This window comes from Chrysemys picta, chromosome 3 (genome assembly GCF_011386835.1).
Source record: "Chrysemys picta bellii isolate R12L10 chromosome 3, ASM1138683v2, whole genome shotgun sequence".
NCBI lineage: Eukaryota > Metazoa > Chordata > Testudines > Emydidae > Chrysemys > Chrysemys picta.
Window position 1 is genome coordinate 153,059,471 of NC_088793.1, and position 18,703 is coordinate 153,078,173.

Consider the following 18,703-nt stretch of genomic DNA (forward strand, 5'->3'; position numbering starts at 1 on the left):
TTCTAGTCTTTAGAAATTATGGCTCCAAAGATTACCCTTTAAATATTAAAGGAGCACAAATCAATGCAATGCTGCCTTCTGAAATCTGCTGACAGACAGCTCCAGTGCCTCAGCTGGTGTCCAGGATTTTTCCAAGCTAGAGCAGAAAGAAAACTGACTAGAGTCTTGGTCATTTTCACTGCCTCTGTGGCCATGCAACTGAAAAGAAATAGGTCAGTTTCATTCTACAGCTGCTGCTTGGGAAAGCTATGAGCAACAGTGAAGGAATGCACTGGTGCTGTTCTGGGAAGGAGGAACCTGGCTTTCATTTCTCTGTAGCTGGGGGTACAAAAGACTCTTGGTTTCTCACATGGACATTGACCCTGGTCAGTGCCTCCCCCTCCCTATCTTTCATGTCAGTAATAGACTAGTAGACAGACTAATAGATTTAGTCCTTCACTTAGTAGGTATCTGGTAAAACTATGAAGGACTATGTACATATGCATGGACAGTGGTGGGGGTAGGCAGGAAAATGCAGTACTGAGAGAGTGAAAGATTTTTGGGGAGTTCAGAGGTAGGAGAAAAAAGACAAAATATAAAGGAGGAGGTAGAGAATAAAATGCAGAAAGAGAGAAAGATAAGTGGAGAGACATAAGAGGCAAGTGACACCAAAGGCAACTCAAAAAATGATACACCATGATCTATTACAGAAAAGATAAGGAAAAAAATGTGGAATGAAGCCAGAAAGGGAAAGAAGGTATAATAAAAGATGTAATAAATTACATGTACAAATATTAAATAGAAAATTGACTGATGATGTTATAGTTAAAAACATCACACAACTCTTGTATTCCTTTTTATTATTGAGGGGGATGTTTGGCCATCAGAGTGTGAGAGTACAGGTATGTTTCACCTTCGGCTAGTAGGCTTAAGTCCTTTGGTTCATAAGTGTGAGGTAGTTTTTTCAAACCCTGCATAGACACACCATGGTTCTCATCAAGAAGCAAAAGGGAGACCTTCCGTGTTAAGAGCACAAGCCCCTAATACTTAAGCTACAGAGGAACTTCTTTTTGCTATGAATAAATAGGAGGCTATCATGGTGCACAGATCTAGCTGCTAGAGCAGTGGTTCTCAACACGCAGGCCGCTTGAGGCCCAATCAGCACGTAGCTGTGGCCCAAGTGAGATCATCAAGTAGTATATATATTGTGTGGATGCAGCCCATGCAGGCAGCATGCAGAACCCTCGACCACTGTGCCTAGGAGCCAGACATGCCGGCTGCTTCTGGGAACCACCTGAGGTAAGCACTGCCCGGCCAGAGCCTGCACGTTGAACCCCCTCCCGACCCCAACCCCCTACCCCAGGTCAGAACCTCCTCCCACACCCTAACCCCCCCCCCCCAGGGCCTGCACCCCACGTCCCCTCCCACACCTCAACACCCTGCCCCAGCCCTGAGTCCACACCCCCTCCTACACCCCAACCCCCTGTCCCAGCCCAGAGCCCCCTCCCACAACCTGAACCCCTCATTTCTGGCCCCACCCCAGAGCCTGCACCTACAGCCAGAGACCTCATTCCCTCCCGCACCACAATCCCCTGCCCACTGAAAGTGAGTGAGGGTGGGGGAGAGGGAGCGACGGAGAGAGGGGGGAACGGAGTGAGGGTGGGCGGGGCCTCAGATAAGGGGCGGGACTTTGGGGAAGGGGTAGGGCATCAGTGTTTGGTTTTGTGCAATTAGAAAGTTGGCAACCCTATAAATAAGTTGAGCACCACTGTGCTAGAGGGAGACATGATAACAAACATTAAAAGGATAGGTCCAGGTTCACAGGTGACAGAAAAAAGGAAGTCTGAAAGCAGAAGGCTGTGTCTGAGGACACAGAACCAACCTACTCTGGATTAATAATACCTTCTTTCACAATAAGCTTCCACAAGGATCTCTTTATTTTGTAAAATACCCTCACCCCTTTGTTTAGGCAACATATTGGTAAAGAGCCCTGTTCTAGTTCTGTCTGTGCACATAATACATCATATATTAGGCTAGGATGGAAACTGTAGATGTCAAATTGACAAAGCTTACTGTGGGTGACAGCGGGGGGGGGGGGAGCGGAAAGGGCGCTAACAATTAGGGCTTCCCCCCCCTTTTATTTTTAAAAAATTCCTTGCTAGTAAACTTCTTCTATGGAAAGAACAGCTCAGACAATTCCTAAAGGCAATGTCACATATATGCCTGTCCAGAATGTTTTTACACACATTTGTTACCATCAATTCTATAAGATTTTTTACTGCAGCTTCTGATTTGTGCCAGCAGCTCCTTACCGTCACCACTACTAAAATTCACCAAATGCTAGTAAAGATATTTATGTCCATAGATGGATCTAGGAAGAGAATTATTTCCATTACTGGTAGATACAGTAAGTAATTTATAAACAAGACAGAAGGGAACTATTCACCATAATGTTCCACATCTCATAAAGGAGCAAAATACAATGTTCTCAGTATTTAGTGTTATATCTCAAATACAATAGATCTTCATTGCATCAGCAATGTCCTATGGACATTTTAACAAGGGGTTACCATAGAAAATTTCCCCTTTAATCTATGATCAACCTTGTGTGGCAGGAATACAAGAGCTTCTAGAGACAAGGGGTGAAGGACTAGGAAATCTATCCATAAACAATAATAGCCTAAGAAACAATCATAAAACACTTGCCAAACAACATTAAGTGTCACATGATGGAAATCTTTATACACTACTTTGTTCCTGGCGAGTATATTGAGACTGCAGCATAGTGTTCATTTTGCATAATTTGGCATGAAGCAAAAATCTTGTAGGGGGTTCAGCGTATACATCTGAAGCTGCCACGGCCCAGCCAAAATCATTTGATGTAAATAACTTAAGAATATAAGAATGTAAGAGCTGCCATACTGGGTCAGACCATAGTCCATCTTGCCCAGTATCCCGTCTTTCAGAGTGGCCAATATCAGAGCTTCCGGTATAGTGTACAGAACACAGCAATAATGGAATAATCCAGCCATTTTACACTCCTAGCTTCTGGTAGTCAGAGGGTCAGACTACCCAGTGTATGATTGTCCCCCTGACCATCTTGGCTAACAGCCATCAATGGACCTATCCTTCCATGAATTTATCCAGTTCTTTTTTGAACTATCACTTTTTTGGCCATCAAAACATCCCATACCAATGAATTACACAGCTTCATTATGCATTGTGTGAAAAAGTACTTCCTTTTGTTTGTACTTCCGCTGCCTATTAATTCCATCAGGCGACCTCTGGTTTTTGTATTGTGAGAAAGGATAAATAACAGCTCTTTATTCATTTTTTCCACACCATGTATGATTTTATGGACCTCTATCAGCCCCCACCACCAGTCATCTCTTTTCATCTTTGTTGCCCTTCTCTGAAATTTTTCCAGTTCCACTATTACCTTTTTGAGATGGGGCAACCAGAACTGGACACAATATTCAAAGAGTGGGCACATCCTAGATTTATATAGTGGCATTATGAGATGATCTGTCTTATTTTTATCACTTTCCTAATAGTTCCTAACATAGTCTTAGCCTGCCCTTTTTGATCACTGCTGTGCATTGAGTGGAAGTTTTCAGAGAATCATCCATGGTGACTTCAAGATCTCTTTCTTATGGAATAACAGTTAATTTAGAACCTATCATTGTATATGTATAGTTGGGATTATTTTGTACAATGTGCATTCCTTTGCACTTATCAATGTTGAATTTCATCTGCCATTTTGTAGCTTAGTCACTCACTGTTGTGAGATCCCTCTGTAACTCCTTACAGTCTGCTTTGGACTGAACTACCTTGAATAATTTTGTATCATCTGCAAAGTATGTCACTTTACTGTTCATCCTCTTTTCCAGATCATTAATGAATACGTTGACCAGCACAGGTCCTAGTTCAGATCCTTGGGGGACCCGTTGATCATGTCTCTCCATTGTGAAAACTGAACATTTGTGGATAAGAGTGATCCAGTTGATATAGTGTACTGGGATTTTCAGAAAGACTTTGACTTCATCACAGGTAGTGAAATCACCCCAACCCTCTCTTCCATTTGGTGCCTCCTCCCCCAATGCCTTAGACATAGTCACCTACATATCACTTTTGTGTGTTGCAGCTCCCTGCATCTGCACAGTGATCTAGAAATTCTGTGCAATCAGAAGGAAACAACAGTACTTCTGTAGCAGGTGAGATAATTAAATTAAATAAATGGAGATATTCTATCTCCTAGAACTAGAAGGGACCTTGAAATGTCATTGAGTTCAGCCCCCTGCCTTCACTAGGAGGACCAAGTACTGATTTTGTCCCAGATCCCTAAGTGGCCCCCTCAAGGATTGAACTCACAACCCTGGGGCTAGCAGGCCAATGCTCAAACCACTGAACTATCCCTCCCCCTGTGTATTGGCCATTGTGTTAGAATGGTATGTTTCAAGCAGCAGAAATGAACAAACATTCTTAACTTATGATGCTGTTAACCAAGGAAAAGAAACACAGTTGTTTGGAGGAAAAATGTATCTGATTGATCTTGATGTTTTGCCCCCCCCCCCCCCTTTACTAATTTTCTTCAACCGAAGACACTGATTTGCGGGCTGCCGTGAACCTTAATAGCTTTATAACGCTAGTCCCCACCTGGAATCTACAACAAGCATTCTCTTCGTTGACTGCCCCATTCCAGTCCTGCATAAAAGAATGCCCAATTCTGTTTCCACTGATTTTAGGGGGAGCAGGACTGAGCCTGTAGTCATTAGTCTTAATGGTTCTTTGCTAAAAGTTGTAACCTTTATTTCACTCTAACGACCCCAATCCCCTTCAGTGCAAATGGACAACATTATGTCGTGTTTTTTCCCCCCTTCAAATTCACCAGTCCAAGTTATTTAGAAAGAGACTGCATGAGAGTTCAGGTTTTTGTGTGTGGAATTAACCATAATCAAAATCCATAAATAATAACAAAAAGGTAAATTTTAATTTTCCATTTCCAGGATCAAAACTCATAAAATCTTAAACTGAACTCTACAACTCCTATATTCAAATCTCCTCCACCTATTTGGCTTTAAGATTGCTGCATTATTTCAGGAAAGAAATGAATTATACCTCAAACCCACAATTTCAAGTGTATTGTTTTCATCTACGGTAGTAGCAGTAGCTATGACATTTAATTGTGGATTTTCAATTACCTAGTTTACTTTCAATTTTAGATGGCAGAAAACAGCCTCTGCTGTGACCAAGCTAGCAGAAAATACACATACCTCACAAGGTTAAAGGCATAAAAGAGATTGAGCTACTGATAGTTGACAAGTAGGGCACCAATGAAATAGAGATGAAAGGAGCGATATGCATGATGGAATGTTTTACGTTTTTGGGGGTAAAGCAGGATTTTACACAGTATATTTGTTTAGCATTGACTTCCTTAAAAGGAAAAAAACAACAGTGTGACTGGAAAATTGTGATGTTCTAAGCAGAGACATTACAGAAGTGGTTCTGTGTAATATAGAGCATACTGGGATAATGTACTGCGTCAGACACAAATGTGCTCTCTCATCACGAGAGGAGCAAGACAGAGTGACTGATGTTCTTTTCCTTTTTTTTTTTTTTAAATGCAACTTATCACCTGCTAGAATCAAAAGGTTTCCTAATTCGTTTATTCCATTACCCCATGTGAACTCTTTTGAGAATTAAGCAATAGTTTCCCAGCCTCATGTGGGCTATGTTTAAAAGCTTGGTAAACACAAACTTTCTCTCACAATCTATAATTTTTAATTGCGAACACACACAGAAAGGGCATTATCCTCCACTGATGACATCATAGCCTACTGCCATGGAAATGACTATTATCACAAACACAGGTTTCTAATGATCTCACATTACTAGAAAGGAGGGAAATCTGGGTGGAATGGGAAAGACACTGGGAATAAACACATACATACACCAAGATACTACAGGGAAAATGTTTTATGACTGTAAACAGTGAAAAAATTGAAAGTTTTAGTTAGAGGTGCAGTTGACCCACTAGATGTTCTCCATCTCCAAAGCACAGTGGCATTATGATTTTTAATTATATAGGTCCATGAGTGTCAATGGTTCTATATTGGGGTGGGCAAACTACTGCCCACTGGTCACATCCGGCCTGTCAGACCATTTAATCTAGTCCTCGGCTCCCGCCAGGGAGTGGGGTCTGGGGCTTATCCTGCTCCTGCGCTCCAGCCAGGGAGCGGGATTGGAGGCTTGTCCCACTCCACATAGCTCCCAGGAAACAGCCGGCATGACCCCCTCTGGCTCCTATGTAGTACGCGCAGACGCGGCCAAACGGCTCTGCGTGCTACCCTGTCTGCCAATGGGAGCTGCAGAGGTGGCACCTGCAGACAGGGCAGCGTCGCCTGGCCGCACCTCGCAGCCGGAGGGGGGACATGCTTCCTGGAAGTGCCGTCTGGAACCTGCTCCCGAGCCCCCCCCGTGCCCCAATCCTCTGCCACAGCCCTGATCCCCATCCCGCCCTCCAAACCCATTGGTCCCAGCCCAGAGCACCCTCCTGCACTCCAAACCCCGCATCCCCATCCCCAGCCAGAGCCCTCACCTCACCGGTGCCCCAACAGCCTGCCCCAGCCCTGATCCCCCTCCCACCCTCTGAACCCATTGGTCCCAGCCCAGAGCACCCTCCTGCACCTCAAACCCTGCATTCCCAGCCCCACCCTAGAGCCCGCACCCCCAGCTAGACCCCTCACACCCCTCCCCCATACCCCAACCCCAGCTCTGATCCCCCTCCCCCAAACCCCTCATCCCAAGCCCCACCCCAGAGCCCTCACCCACCCCAACCTGGAGCCCCCTCCCGCACCCTGCACTCATTTCTGGCCCCACCCCAAAACCCACACCCTCAGACGGACCCCTCACACCCCTCCCGCACTCCTATCCCCAATTTCAGGAGCATTCATGACCCGCCATACAATTTCCATACTCCGATGTGGCCCTCAGGCCAAAAAGTCTGCCCATCCCTCTTCTATATAATAAATTCACTGTGCCAAACAGACATTAGGTCTCTGCCCTGAAGGGCTAAAAGGCTAACTGCATGAGCATTAACAAAGAACTGGGCATGGCTATTATAGCTGGAATCCTTCATGGAAGAAGTAAGTTTTTAAGGAGTGGGAAGAAGGGAACTCTGTGTTTCAGGCATACGGCAACACAAAGCAAGGTATAACTTCAGAAGCTAGAACTCGATCCTGTACAGTACTGAGCATTCTGGCCCCAATCCAGTCAAACACATAAGCATGTGCTTAACTTTCAGCCCTTGAGTAGTCCCATAGGAGTTGGTGAGATTACTCAAGGGTTGAAAAGTTATAAGTTGTGTTTAAGTGCTTTGCTGCAGCAGGGCTGCAGTGCTCGGTACCTTGCAGGATCAAGCCCTAGGTGAAAGAGAGATGTCTGAGCAGAGCACAGGGAGTGGAGGAATGCTGGAGGAGATAATGATCTTACATTTAAGTAGAGCCTTTTATCTTGAATGATCCCAAAGCAATTTACAAACTAGATATACAAATCTATAAATGGGGATGATGTAACCCCTCACTAAAATACAGCCACCTCTGGGATGGTAGGCAGCAGTTTGATAATGCACAGGCACACTACACAACAGTTCAAGACAAGAAGTGAAGACACCAAACCCAAATGAAAAGGCAGGGGAAATTTTAGTTAAATGAAGTCTAATAAGTGGCGTCCTGTTGGACTTCTGCATTAAAAGATAGTGTACAGATAGTTTCATCTTTATATTTCCTTCAGACTGTTATAATATGTGACAGATATGGCAATTTCCTGAAACATCTTTAGAAAACCTTATTGAAATAAGTTTAAGGATCTTTGGAGTTCATTGTATTAAACACAAATGCTATGTATTATTATAGTCCTGGATGATCAAAAGAGTACACTGAATAATGTGGCAGACAAGAATGCTCTTTTGGACAATATGTGTGAAGTGGATTTACTGGAAAATGTGTAGGGGGGAGGTGAATGCAAATTCCTTCCTCCTGGTTATGCAAAAATCCAGCCTTTTGAAGCTATGCCCTGAGGAAGGGACCATTGTCTACTTATTATTGTTTCAGAATCTGAAAATCAAAAACCCAAGCTGTACAAAGAAACAGGCTGATCTGCCTAGTCGGTGTGTTTGTTCTGAGTTGAGACTGTTATGAACTTGTAACCACAGGAAGATCTCTGCATGGGGGTTGAAGGACTGACTCCTACCAGAGCCCCTGTTGGAGTGGTGGGGGATGATCTCTGGTGAGCTTAGTAGCATGCATATAAATTTTTAAAATTGTTTTTAATATTTTTTTTCTGTAATGCTTTCACCTTATGAATGTGTGTTTGCTTAGACCAGCCGTTCTCAACCCGCAGCCAGCATGCGGCCCAATTAGTACAAAACTGTGGCCCAGCTGTGTGCTAAAGGCCATCGGGCCGCCCGGGGTCGGGGTTCCCGGCTGCCTGGCTGCCCAGTGTGTCCAAGGCTGCCCCTGCAGGGGTATCCAGGGTCGTCAGCCGGCCCAGCAGGAGTCCGGGGACTGCCCCATGGGGCTGGAGTCCAGGGCTACTGCCCGACCTCACAGAACCCAGGGATCGTCCCATGGGGTTAGGTTTGCCAGCCAGCCCTGCAGGGTTGGAGCTGCTGCCTGGCTGCCCTGCAACCTGGCTGAGTCCAGGGTGGGGCCTGGCGCCTGGCCCCACACAATGGGGTCCAGGATTTCTGCTGCCCGCCCCCCCATCCAGGGCTCAATTTCTATCCCCACTCTGTGGAGGGGACATTGGGCGAGATGTGCTGGACATAGGGATTTGTAGGGGGCAGTTGGTGGGGGGTGCATGCTCTGGTTCTCATCCTGCAGCCCAGGTAACACATTGTTGGCCTCATATGCGGCCCACAACGATAAATAGGTTGAGTACCACTGGCTTTGACAGAACTGTGTGGTAACTTACAGCTGTGGGCAATTACACTGTCTATAGTCTCTGAAGAGAGAGAGCTAAGTGCAGACACTGGCCTGTCTAGTTTGCTGGGAATAACACAGTGTAGACAGGGAACTATACCCTCATGCAAAAAACCCAGTCAGGAGGGAGAGAGACACGGGTATCTGCCTAAGAGAGTCGAGGGCTAAAGCCTAAAAGTGGGTGCTCTTGCTAGATTACGGAGTGGGAATACAGGTGCAGTTACCTTGAATTGTGACACAACCTTCAGATACCTATTTTAAAAACAAACAACAAAAATAAATGTTACTAATAAGAGCCAGGGACAACATTTGCAAGTATTGAGCAGGTTTCTTGAATACTACCAATGCTCCTTAGTTAATATCCATACCATCTCCTGTTTTACCAGGCAACAACATCTCTTAGGGCTGGTCCCCACTTAGTCCGGACTTCGGACTAAGGTACGCAAATTCAGCTACGTTAATAACGTAGCTGAATTCGAAGTACCTTAGTCCGGACTTACCGGGGTCCAGACGCGGCCGGAAGTCTCCCCCCGTCGACGCTGCGTACTCCTCTCGGAGAGCTGGAGTACCGGCGCCGATTGTGGGCACTTCCGGGATCGATCCGGGATCGATTTATCACGTCTTAACCAGACGCGATAAATCGATCACAGAACATCGATTGCGTGCCTCCGGACCAGCCGGTAAGTGAAGACTAGCCCTTAGACAGTGAGTGTTGATCATGATAAATGGTGCAGCACTTTTCTATTGTGGGTAACAGTAACAGCTTAGGTCACTAATCACATTTAAAGCATTCAAGAACTTTATGTGCAAGGAACACTCCTCCCCATCCCCCGCCACTCCTACCCCGGGTTCCATTATATAGGATTCCACCCTATTGATGGTCACCCTTCATTCCTTCAAGAGTCCCAAGTCACATCAGTCTTCCTTACAGCCAAGAAAGAGCGGATGGGACTTCCTCTGGAGCTCATCAGTGCCATTTTGAGATCTGCCACAGGAGTCACTGCAGAACACACAACACAGAGGCTGCACACTGCATTACTGGATACCCAGGACTTGCTGGGTCAGAGAGAACAAGACATAGAAAGAGTCAAGGTTCTGAAGTCAAGCCCAGGTCTCATTACTACACAAATAAAAAAAAAAAAATCTCACAGACGACACATTCTCTCATGCCTTACTAACTTCTCTGGATCCAACAGAATAATTCTTGCAGCTGTACTTGTACAGCTTCACAATTGTTCTTTCCTCCTGCTGCAGGCAACAGCAGTTTGAAACGAACAAGAATTAGGTGCCACTGCTGTGGAGATTGGTTGTGGGGATTGAGGAGGATTTTCCCTGTGCTGCTAGGGGCATGTGGGTAAAAGCAGAAAAATAATAAAATCAGGAAAGGATGTTGTAAAGAGATGATATGATTAATGTGCATGTGTGTGAGCTTGTGGAAATGTGCACACATGGAAAAGACATGCATGAAACCAAGAAGGAGAAGAGGATAGGAAAAAAATGTCCATTTGAAAGAGAAGAGGAAGGAAATATTTTTCTGTCCCATAAAGAAAGTGAAATTAAAGCGATATTAAATAAAAAATAAAGGTAAATAATGTATTTTACAATTTTTAGCAAGAGCATAACTTCGGAACAGGAATTTCCATACCAGAACTGGCCGACAAACCATTTACTCAATATCCTGTCTGGCAGTGGCCAATTTTGGAGCTTTAAGAGGAAGGTGTAAAACCCTCCAGGATGCATATCAGTGTCACTCCCCCAATTTACACTGCAGGGAATTTGGCCTTTTATTGGCAATACAAACTAGGTAAGTATTTCCAAAGTTTAGAGGGGACAGAAGACTCATGTGTCTGTCAAAAACAGACAGAATACATCCACCATCTGTCAAATAAAATAAGGTTTCACAGTGTGCTTGCGGGTTAATCCCATATATGCATTTGTCACTACTGTTCATTCTGATTTGGGCTCAGGCTGCTCTGTAGCTTGATGCTCTCTCTGCCATCTCTTTAAATTTCTTCTAGAGTCAGTCAGCCAGCTTGTTATAATAATTAATAATAGTGGTTACAGCAGGAGGCTGGGAGCCAGGACTCCTAGTTTCAGTTCCCAGCTCTAAGTGGGACTGTACAGAGTGGAGTGGAGTGTGTGTGTACGTGTGGGTTAACATCTATAGGAAAAAAATAAATAAATTTTGAACATACAACAAAAATACATGGTTCATTTTTGGGCTGTGGTCTCATGCTCTCAAATTAAAATGAAATATTGTTGCCGCAGAGATTATCTACAGGGATTTCTCTGCATTTGCTGTTTTGGACCATTATACTAAAGTTTCTTGTGTTTACTCTAAGGCCTTTGCTACACTTGGGACTTCACAGCGCTACCACGGCAGTGCTGTGAAGCGTGAGTGTAGTCGCGCCACTGTATGTACTCCACCTCTCCAAGGGGAGTAGCTTGCAGCGCTGCGAGCAGTGCTGCAGGCGCTGATTACACTGGCGCTTTACTGCAGTGCTGCACTCGCTGCGCCCGGGGATGGCGGGGGCGCGTTTTCACACCCCTGAGCACAGCAAGTTGCAGCGCTGTACAGCGCCAGTGTAGCCAAGGCCTAAGTGTTTTTAGCGTCTGACTCTCCTTGGGCTTATATGTTTACTATCTTGCCCTTATAATATAAATTAAAATGCTTCTGCCATTACCAATCTGGGAATGAGAGCCAGAATAAAAACTTTAAAATTCAAGTAAAATGTCTAATATTTAAATATTATGGATTGTATCTGTTTTGATATCTAGATCTGATTGATACAGAATAATGCTGGTCTTGTCTTCCACTACTACTGTCTGCTATTGCTGATGAAGTGTTGATTGTAATTGTGCCCACAAATCTGTTCTGGTCCCACTAGAAGCCGGAAGAGTGTGGTTTACTACTGCATAGATGTATGTGAGTATAAAGTAATTGTGGAAAACCCACGTTCTGCCACTGCAGGGCTATGTGACAGTGAGAACAGAATTTCTAACAAAAGCAGTCTTGAAAGGCAGGCAGACTGGTGGTTAAAACCTTTTTAAAAATATGCATGTGCACTATCATTTCTAGTGAATTTGATGGTATTTAAATCTAATTTGAGAAGCAATATTTTGAAACAGGGCACGCTTCCTTTTTCTTCTCACTCACTACTTGTGTAAACTGGTCTAGCAGATTTCAATTTGTACACCGCGTAAAGGGCCCTCTTTCTTTCTTTTTTTGGTTTGTTTTTAAATTGCTAGACCACTGTATGCAGTAAAGTATTGAATGGTTGTTGCTATAGCCTGGTGAATCTGGCATCCGTATGTTTAATGGCAGCTTCAAGCATATGCATCTGATATTTTTTGTAACTTTGTCTCAAAGACCCAGACTTGTTTATTCCTTCAAGTCTGCCATCCTTAAGGTTAAGTGTTCAGACAGAAGATTGTATTACATTGCTGTGAATCATAGCATAGCATTTTATAGCTTAGGCAATCCTCAACAATAAGATTCTCCTCTAGAAAAGTAAGATAGACTTCAAGTCTCAGTGGTGAATAAGTCTTTAATTAAATGCAACGTCTCAAAAATGTGTCTCTCTTGATCTCCTTAAGAGTGCCCCTAACTTGGGCTACATCAGCTCCCGATTTAATTTTTTCAATATGTTCCAAATAGGTGACAGACAAATAACTTTTGATCACTGCCTTCAGTATTCTGTCCTCACTAGCAAACCAGCATACATTGGGGAGACCTCAAAAATAGCTCTCAGTAACCAGTAAATGCTTGAAGTTGCCATCATTCTTTGGGACTGTGACCAGGTGCCCGGATGGGCTGCATGGAGAATACCATACTCAGGGCAGACTGCAAGAAATAGGGCAGACAATCCCCAAAACTGGTTCTTTATTCTATAATTAGATTAATCAAGCCAGTAACAAAAGAAATTCTGCAGTACCACACTAGTTAATCAGAAGCCAAACAGTTCCCTTTAGGCATTCCAGCCCTTGGTGCCCATCTGAGCAAACAGGTCAAATAGTGATTGGTTACTGAAAACCCTATTCATAGAGTGCTACCAATCCCAAAGGATCAGACACTTACCCTCAGGTCAATATATATTTCAGCTATTACTCAAATATCACTGTCAGCCAATCCTTAGTAAACTAACTAAAGATTTATTAATAAAAGAAAAGAAGAGAATTATTAAATGGTTAAGGAATCATATACATACAAGTAATTTTCAGTGTTCTTAGATCAGGATTGTAGCAGTGATGTTATATCTGCTGGCTTCTAAAAGTCTCTCTGGAACCATCTCAAAAGGTCAGAATCCAAATGCTGCTTAGATGTAAAGTCTGATAGAGAATCTTTCCATACATTTTCCCAGGTATTCCAAATAACTACTTGGAAGATCTCAGTCCTATAGGTTAAACTTTCCTTGTTTTAAGTTCAGCAGACTAGAGATGAAAGGATCAGGCCCCAGGTTTCACTTTTATAGCTGAAGTGGGCTGTTCAGTGTTTTGAACACAGCATGTGACTGAGGATTCTTCTTTGTTGAGCACACACTGTCCCATCACTTGGAAGTTAACATTCTATTTACTATGCATACATAGGTAATCGAGTTACACTGATTAACATAAGGCAACTGTTGGTTATACATTATATCATGGATAGATAAGCTGAAGACGATATATGCAATATTGTTAATTTCATGCAGCGTCTCACATCTTTGATCTTAAGGTTGACTGAAAACAGTTGCATACATAATGTAAAGGCAATTAAGACATGAAGAGGAATTAGCATCTACAAGCTAATTTGGTTACATTGTTAAACATCTAATAGTATACAGGTAAACAAAGAATAATATATTTAGTATTTACTCTTGGTTTCTATTGCTACAAATGAATCGGTTAATGATTGCTGGTCTAGTACATCTCTTTGAAATTTACATACAAGTGAATTGTTCTGATACAATTGTAATGCCTCTTGTTAAGTGATTATGCGTCAGACACAGGTTAGCTGGATAGCCAGAGTCACAGAGATTTAAATGTCATTCAACACAAACTCAAATTTTTCAAGATAGGATTTTTTTATATAGAAGATCTAGAATATAAAGCACAGGTTGCTGCTTTGCATGGCATCAACTACAACACGAGCATCTTGTCTAAGCATGACCAGCACTATGTACTATTTTGCTATCTAAATTCAAACTGAGGGCTTGTCTATGCAGAAAATTATTCTAGAATAAAATAGGTTGTGAATTTAATCAGGAATACTATTCCTGATTCACTCCAGAATAAGAGAATCCAAATGGGGAGTTTCCTGATTAAATATTTCAGAATAGCTATTCCAGTTCATTTCCCTGTTTACACAAAATCTAACCGGTTTTGATTTGATATCCACAACTCTCACAAAGCTATTATTCCCCACATGATAACACCAGCTTTCCCTGATTCTGTTTTTATTTCCAGATGGTACACCAGCAAAGAGAGTACAAGGTTTCCTATCTTCCACAAATCTGATGCACGCTGATTTAGCTCAGATACAAATTCATCACTGGATCCATCAGCAAGCACAGTAATACATCTTGCTTTCTGGATGCATTTCTGAGACACCTCCCTCAGAGACTTTGAAATTGCCCATATCAAGTCTTCCTCAGCATGGATATTAACGTAATTTGATACAACATTAAAGTAGTTTTTGGCCTGCAAATGTAGAACATTTCAAAATCGCAGAGACCTCTCTAGACTTAGAAAAGGGGTGCTTTTTCAATCAAGTCAGCTTACAAACTCAATTGAAAACCCCACTTGCCACCAATGTAGACACAGTTTAAGTGGAGTTTCAAGCAAGTTAAGCTAGCTCAACTGAGCTAACTTTATTGCAGCCTTCCACTTTTTTTTTTTTTTTTTTTTTTTTTTAAAAACACTAGTTTACACATAAGGCCCAAGGCCCGGTGTACCGAAGAGCAAAATGGGTAGGTTTTTCCAATCATATTAGTTAAATCAAGTTAGCTTAACACAAGTGAAAAGCCCTCCAATGCCTATTAATGTGCAGGCTAATATGTTTTAATCCATCAGCTATAAAAGGTCCAGCTAACATGACTTCAAATGTGTTATCCTATGTGCTTTAACAAGGACCAAGCTTTAATCACATTAAACTAACACAGTTGAAACACACATTCTTTTTTCCAATCAGGACAGGGCCTAACATTTAACAATTGTGACAGCTGTGTCATATGTGACAAACTTTTGCATCTCCTTGTATTGCATTTTACAGAACAAACTAGTAACAGGAACTTTTTGTGGATAAAGGGCCACATTTTTTATTTTAGTACTTTTAAATCCGTGCTGGAGAATTCATCTACATGTAGGGATCAATTCTAAAAGGTCTTATAAGAGGACTATGTTTCTCAGGCTTGGTCCACACTGGGGCGGGCGATCGATGTAGGAAACTCAACTTCAGCTACGAGAATAGCGTAGCTGAAGTCGATGTTTCCTAGATCGAACTAAGTTTACTTACTGCGGGTCCACGTGGCACAGGCAAGCTCCCCCGTCGACAGTGCTTCCTCCTCTTGGCGAGCAGGAGTTCCGCAGTCGACGGGGGAGCGCTTCTGGGATCGATTTATCGCTTCCAGATGAGACACGATAAATTGATCCCAGAAGATCGATCTCTACCCGCCGAATCAGGCGGGTAGTGTGGACCTAGCCTCAGAAAGCTTCTGATGCTTTCTACAAATTACACAGAACACTTAATCTTCCTGACACAAAACCCATGGACAGTTTTTCATGAATTCTGGAATGGGTGTCTATGTTTCGCACATTCCGTATTCTTCTGAGCCATGTATATTATACTTTCTTGACCAGCAACTTCAGTATTATCCCATGCTGATATAGGTTGATGGGTTGGTTTGAGGGGTGTGTGTGTGTTAACCAGAAAACTCAGTAGGGTCAGTTCATGTGTTCCAGACATTTTTCAAGTTTTATATTAATCAACCAAGTCTGCTTATACATAGTTTTAAAATGTGTGTTTAAAATAGTGCGCAAGTCAAGTGATTTGCAAGTTAGCTGCTGTTGACAGGGCCAGGCACTTTAAATTTGTAATTGCACTGTTGCCAACTCATGCGATTTTACTTCAAGTCTTGCAATATTTGGTGTTTTTCATAAAAACCCCGCTGTGGCAATCAAGAGATTTCATGAGAATCTTAGCTTTCATATTTTTTTTTAAAAAAGGTTTTTAACCTCTGTAGAAAAGCTTGAAAACATGACCTCAAAGAACAGAAGGCAAAAACCAAACTTTAAAAAAAAAAATGCTCATGTTTCTTCAATATTTGAGGTTGGCAATACAATATTTGTGAGTATGTAAAAATATGAGAGGCCATCTCCCACTTTAAAAATCAAATCAAATGTGTTTCACAGGAACAACAACTAATATAGCTCTTTTTACTATAGAGCTTACTCTGGCTTGGTTAGCATATTAAACTATCTCTTGCCTATGTGGTGGAGAAAATCACCTTTGAACTAGCTACAGATTTGTTTGCATGCTTTATTTACTCTCTTCAGATCAAATCAAACTGTCCTTCTCGTAGGCTTGCCTGGATCTAAGGAAGGGGTCACAGACTACTATGGTCTGAGTGAAAAAAATAATTTGCCTTTCTGGCAAAAAGAACTTTGAACAGCCTGAGTACAACTGGAAACCCAAGACTCAATCTTCCCTGTCCTCAAGTTACCACAGGCGGCTGATCAAAGCGCTAGCGGACAATGCATTCAAACTGAGGGTCAGCCTCAGGCATTCCTCTCAGTGCACTTCTCCCTGGGTCTACACTCTTCTCTCAAAGCATTACTTGCATGGCTGACATCAGCTAAAACCAACCCCCTAACTGGCAGCTCAGTTACATTGTTCTGCTCAGCCTCTTCTCCTTCCCCCTACACCCGAAGCAGGTCTTTGCTTCACTCCCATTCACCTCCTCCATCCACCCTCCCTTCTGACTGGTAGCTCAGTGGTGCTCTCCTGACGAAACTCAGCCTGTTCCTCCCCATTCATCCACGCACAGTAGGAAGGAAACCTGACACTGGTTTTACTAGCACAGGCTCGTGGGGCAAGAGGATTTCCCCAGCCCAGTGTGATCTGTGGTTTAGAGCCAGGACCCCTGGGTTCTCTTGCAGCCTCTGACCCACTGTGTGACCCTCCCCGTCTCTGAGCCTCAGTCTAGGCCCCCGAGCAACGGGGGCGGGGCTGGGACACCGAGTAGCGTTCGCTTGTCACCGCACCAGCGAGTGACTCCACGTACTAACCTGACCAGGTCGGTCATGCAGGATCCCACCACCACCACCTCAGCCGGGCCAGCAGCTGCCATAGCCCCAGAGGCGCAGGGACAGGCCTAAGACGCTGCGCTAGGCTCAGCGGCGGGGGCTTCCGTCCTGTGAACTTTGACCCCCTGCTGCCTGCGCAGCCACTTCCGGAGCTTCGTTGGTTGCCAACGGGGGTCCTTCGGCCAGCCCAGGGTTGCTCCTCTCAAATGCCTGATTGCAGTGCCCTCCCCCGCCATTGTCTCGTTCCTTCCCCGCCCTATGGGTCACCCCCTCCACTCTCTCCTCTCCCTCTTGGCTGCGGCCTCCGCTACTGGGAGACGGGGACATTCATTCAGGCATGTGTGGAGTCCCCTACAGTTACGTGCCCCCCCACCCCCGTTCTCCCGGTAATTGCGGACCGGGAGCGCGCACGCCGCAGACAGGGGGCGCGCCCGTTAGATTGTACAGGGATAAGGCGCGTGCCCGAGGCCGATGCTAAGGCTTTTTCTACTGCCCCGTAGTGACTGCAGGTACCTGGAGACAGCGCTGGGGCGGGGCCAGAGGGAGCAGCGCCCCCAGCAGGCTAGGGTGCGGGTGGGGAACGGGGTAATGGGGTGGGTCTCCTCTCGTGTCTCTCTCGCCCTGGGGGGCGTGGCGTAATATGGAGGGGAACAAGAGGAGGGGCTGCCATAGGTTATGTTCCCCCCATCCAACGTGGCTGCAGGAGGGGTCCCAACATATTGGATGCCTCTCCCCACCGTTGGAACGAGGGATCCTGCTACAAGGCCTCTCCCCATGGTGGTGGTACGAGGGGTCCCAGCGTGGAATAGGTTTGCCACTGGACTGCAGTGGTTCCTGCCGTGGGGTGCATTGGTCTAATCTCAGGTGTGGCCTGTGGTGACAACAGGTCTCAATATGTGACACACCATCCTGATCCCAGCTGCCTGTGGTGGTGGTGATGAGTCTCCAGATTCAACATTTGAGCCTGAAGAGGTGCCTGGTCTTGTTGTCATGTGTATTGCAGTGGCACCTAGGAGACCCAGACATTTACCAGAATCCCACTGTGCTAGGTGCCGTACAAACACTGAGCAAAAAGATAGTCCCTGCCACAAAGAGTTTACACTCTAACCTGCAGCCTTGCTCAAAGCAATTCTATTAGACTGATGCATTGCCTCCTGTGTAAGTGACCGGTTCCAGCATCCATCCTGATAAGAAAACAGATGGCTGCTACTGTGCTCTGTTAAAATAGGAGTTTGTGAAGCAATATCCTGATCCGAGTGGCTTTGTCTCTGATCAGGATGGAGCATTGAACGTGGAAGACTTGTTATCTCTACAGTCCCCACACTTACGTTAAAGTTAAGGGCATCACCAACCTGCCAGTGCCCCATTTTATGTTTGCTAGTATCATCCTCAGGCTTTCAACAGATCATCAATGCAACTCTTATTTAGGAAACCCTGGTATAATGTTTTTTCTCCCGCAG

At 44.2% G+C, this 18,703-nt stretch overlaps 2 protein-coding genes across 5 annotated transcripts in view; one reads left to right on the top strand and one right to left on the bottom strand.

Annotated features, from left to right (window-relative positions):
• Positions 1–17,404, bottom strand: part of RBKS (ribokinase) — a 107,045-nt gene extending 89,641 nt beyond the window's left edge. Inside the window, exon 1 of one of the 3 annotated variants that reach the window (XM_042848522.2) lies at positions 17,226–17,404. In XM_042848522.2, coding sequence (XP_042704456.1) covers positions 17,226–17,287 — 62 coding nt within the window. In that variant the 5' untranslated portion in view covers positions 17,288–17,404. The remainder of the gene's footprint in view (positions 1–17,225) is intronic. The other 2 variants (XM_005289514.5, XM_005289515.5) reach the window with 2 other exon arrangements.
• A 190-nt stretch (positions 17,405–17,594) lies between these two features.
• The window catches only part of BABAM2 (BRISC and BRCA1 A complex member 2), a 308,755-nt gene continuing 307,646 nt past the window's right edge, over positions 17,595–18,703 (top strand). For both annotated transcript variants that reach the window (XM_008174875.4, XM_008174880.4), the window contains exon 1: positions 17,595–17,752. In XM_008174875.4, the coding sequence (XP_008173097.1) occupies positions 17,715–17,752 (38 nt within the window). In that variant the 5' untranslated portion in view covers positions 17,595–17,714. The remainder of the gene's footprint in view (positions 17,753–18,703) is intronic.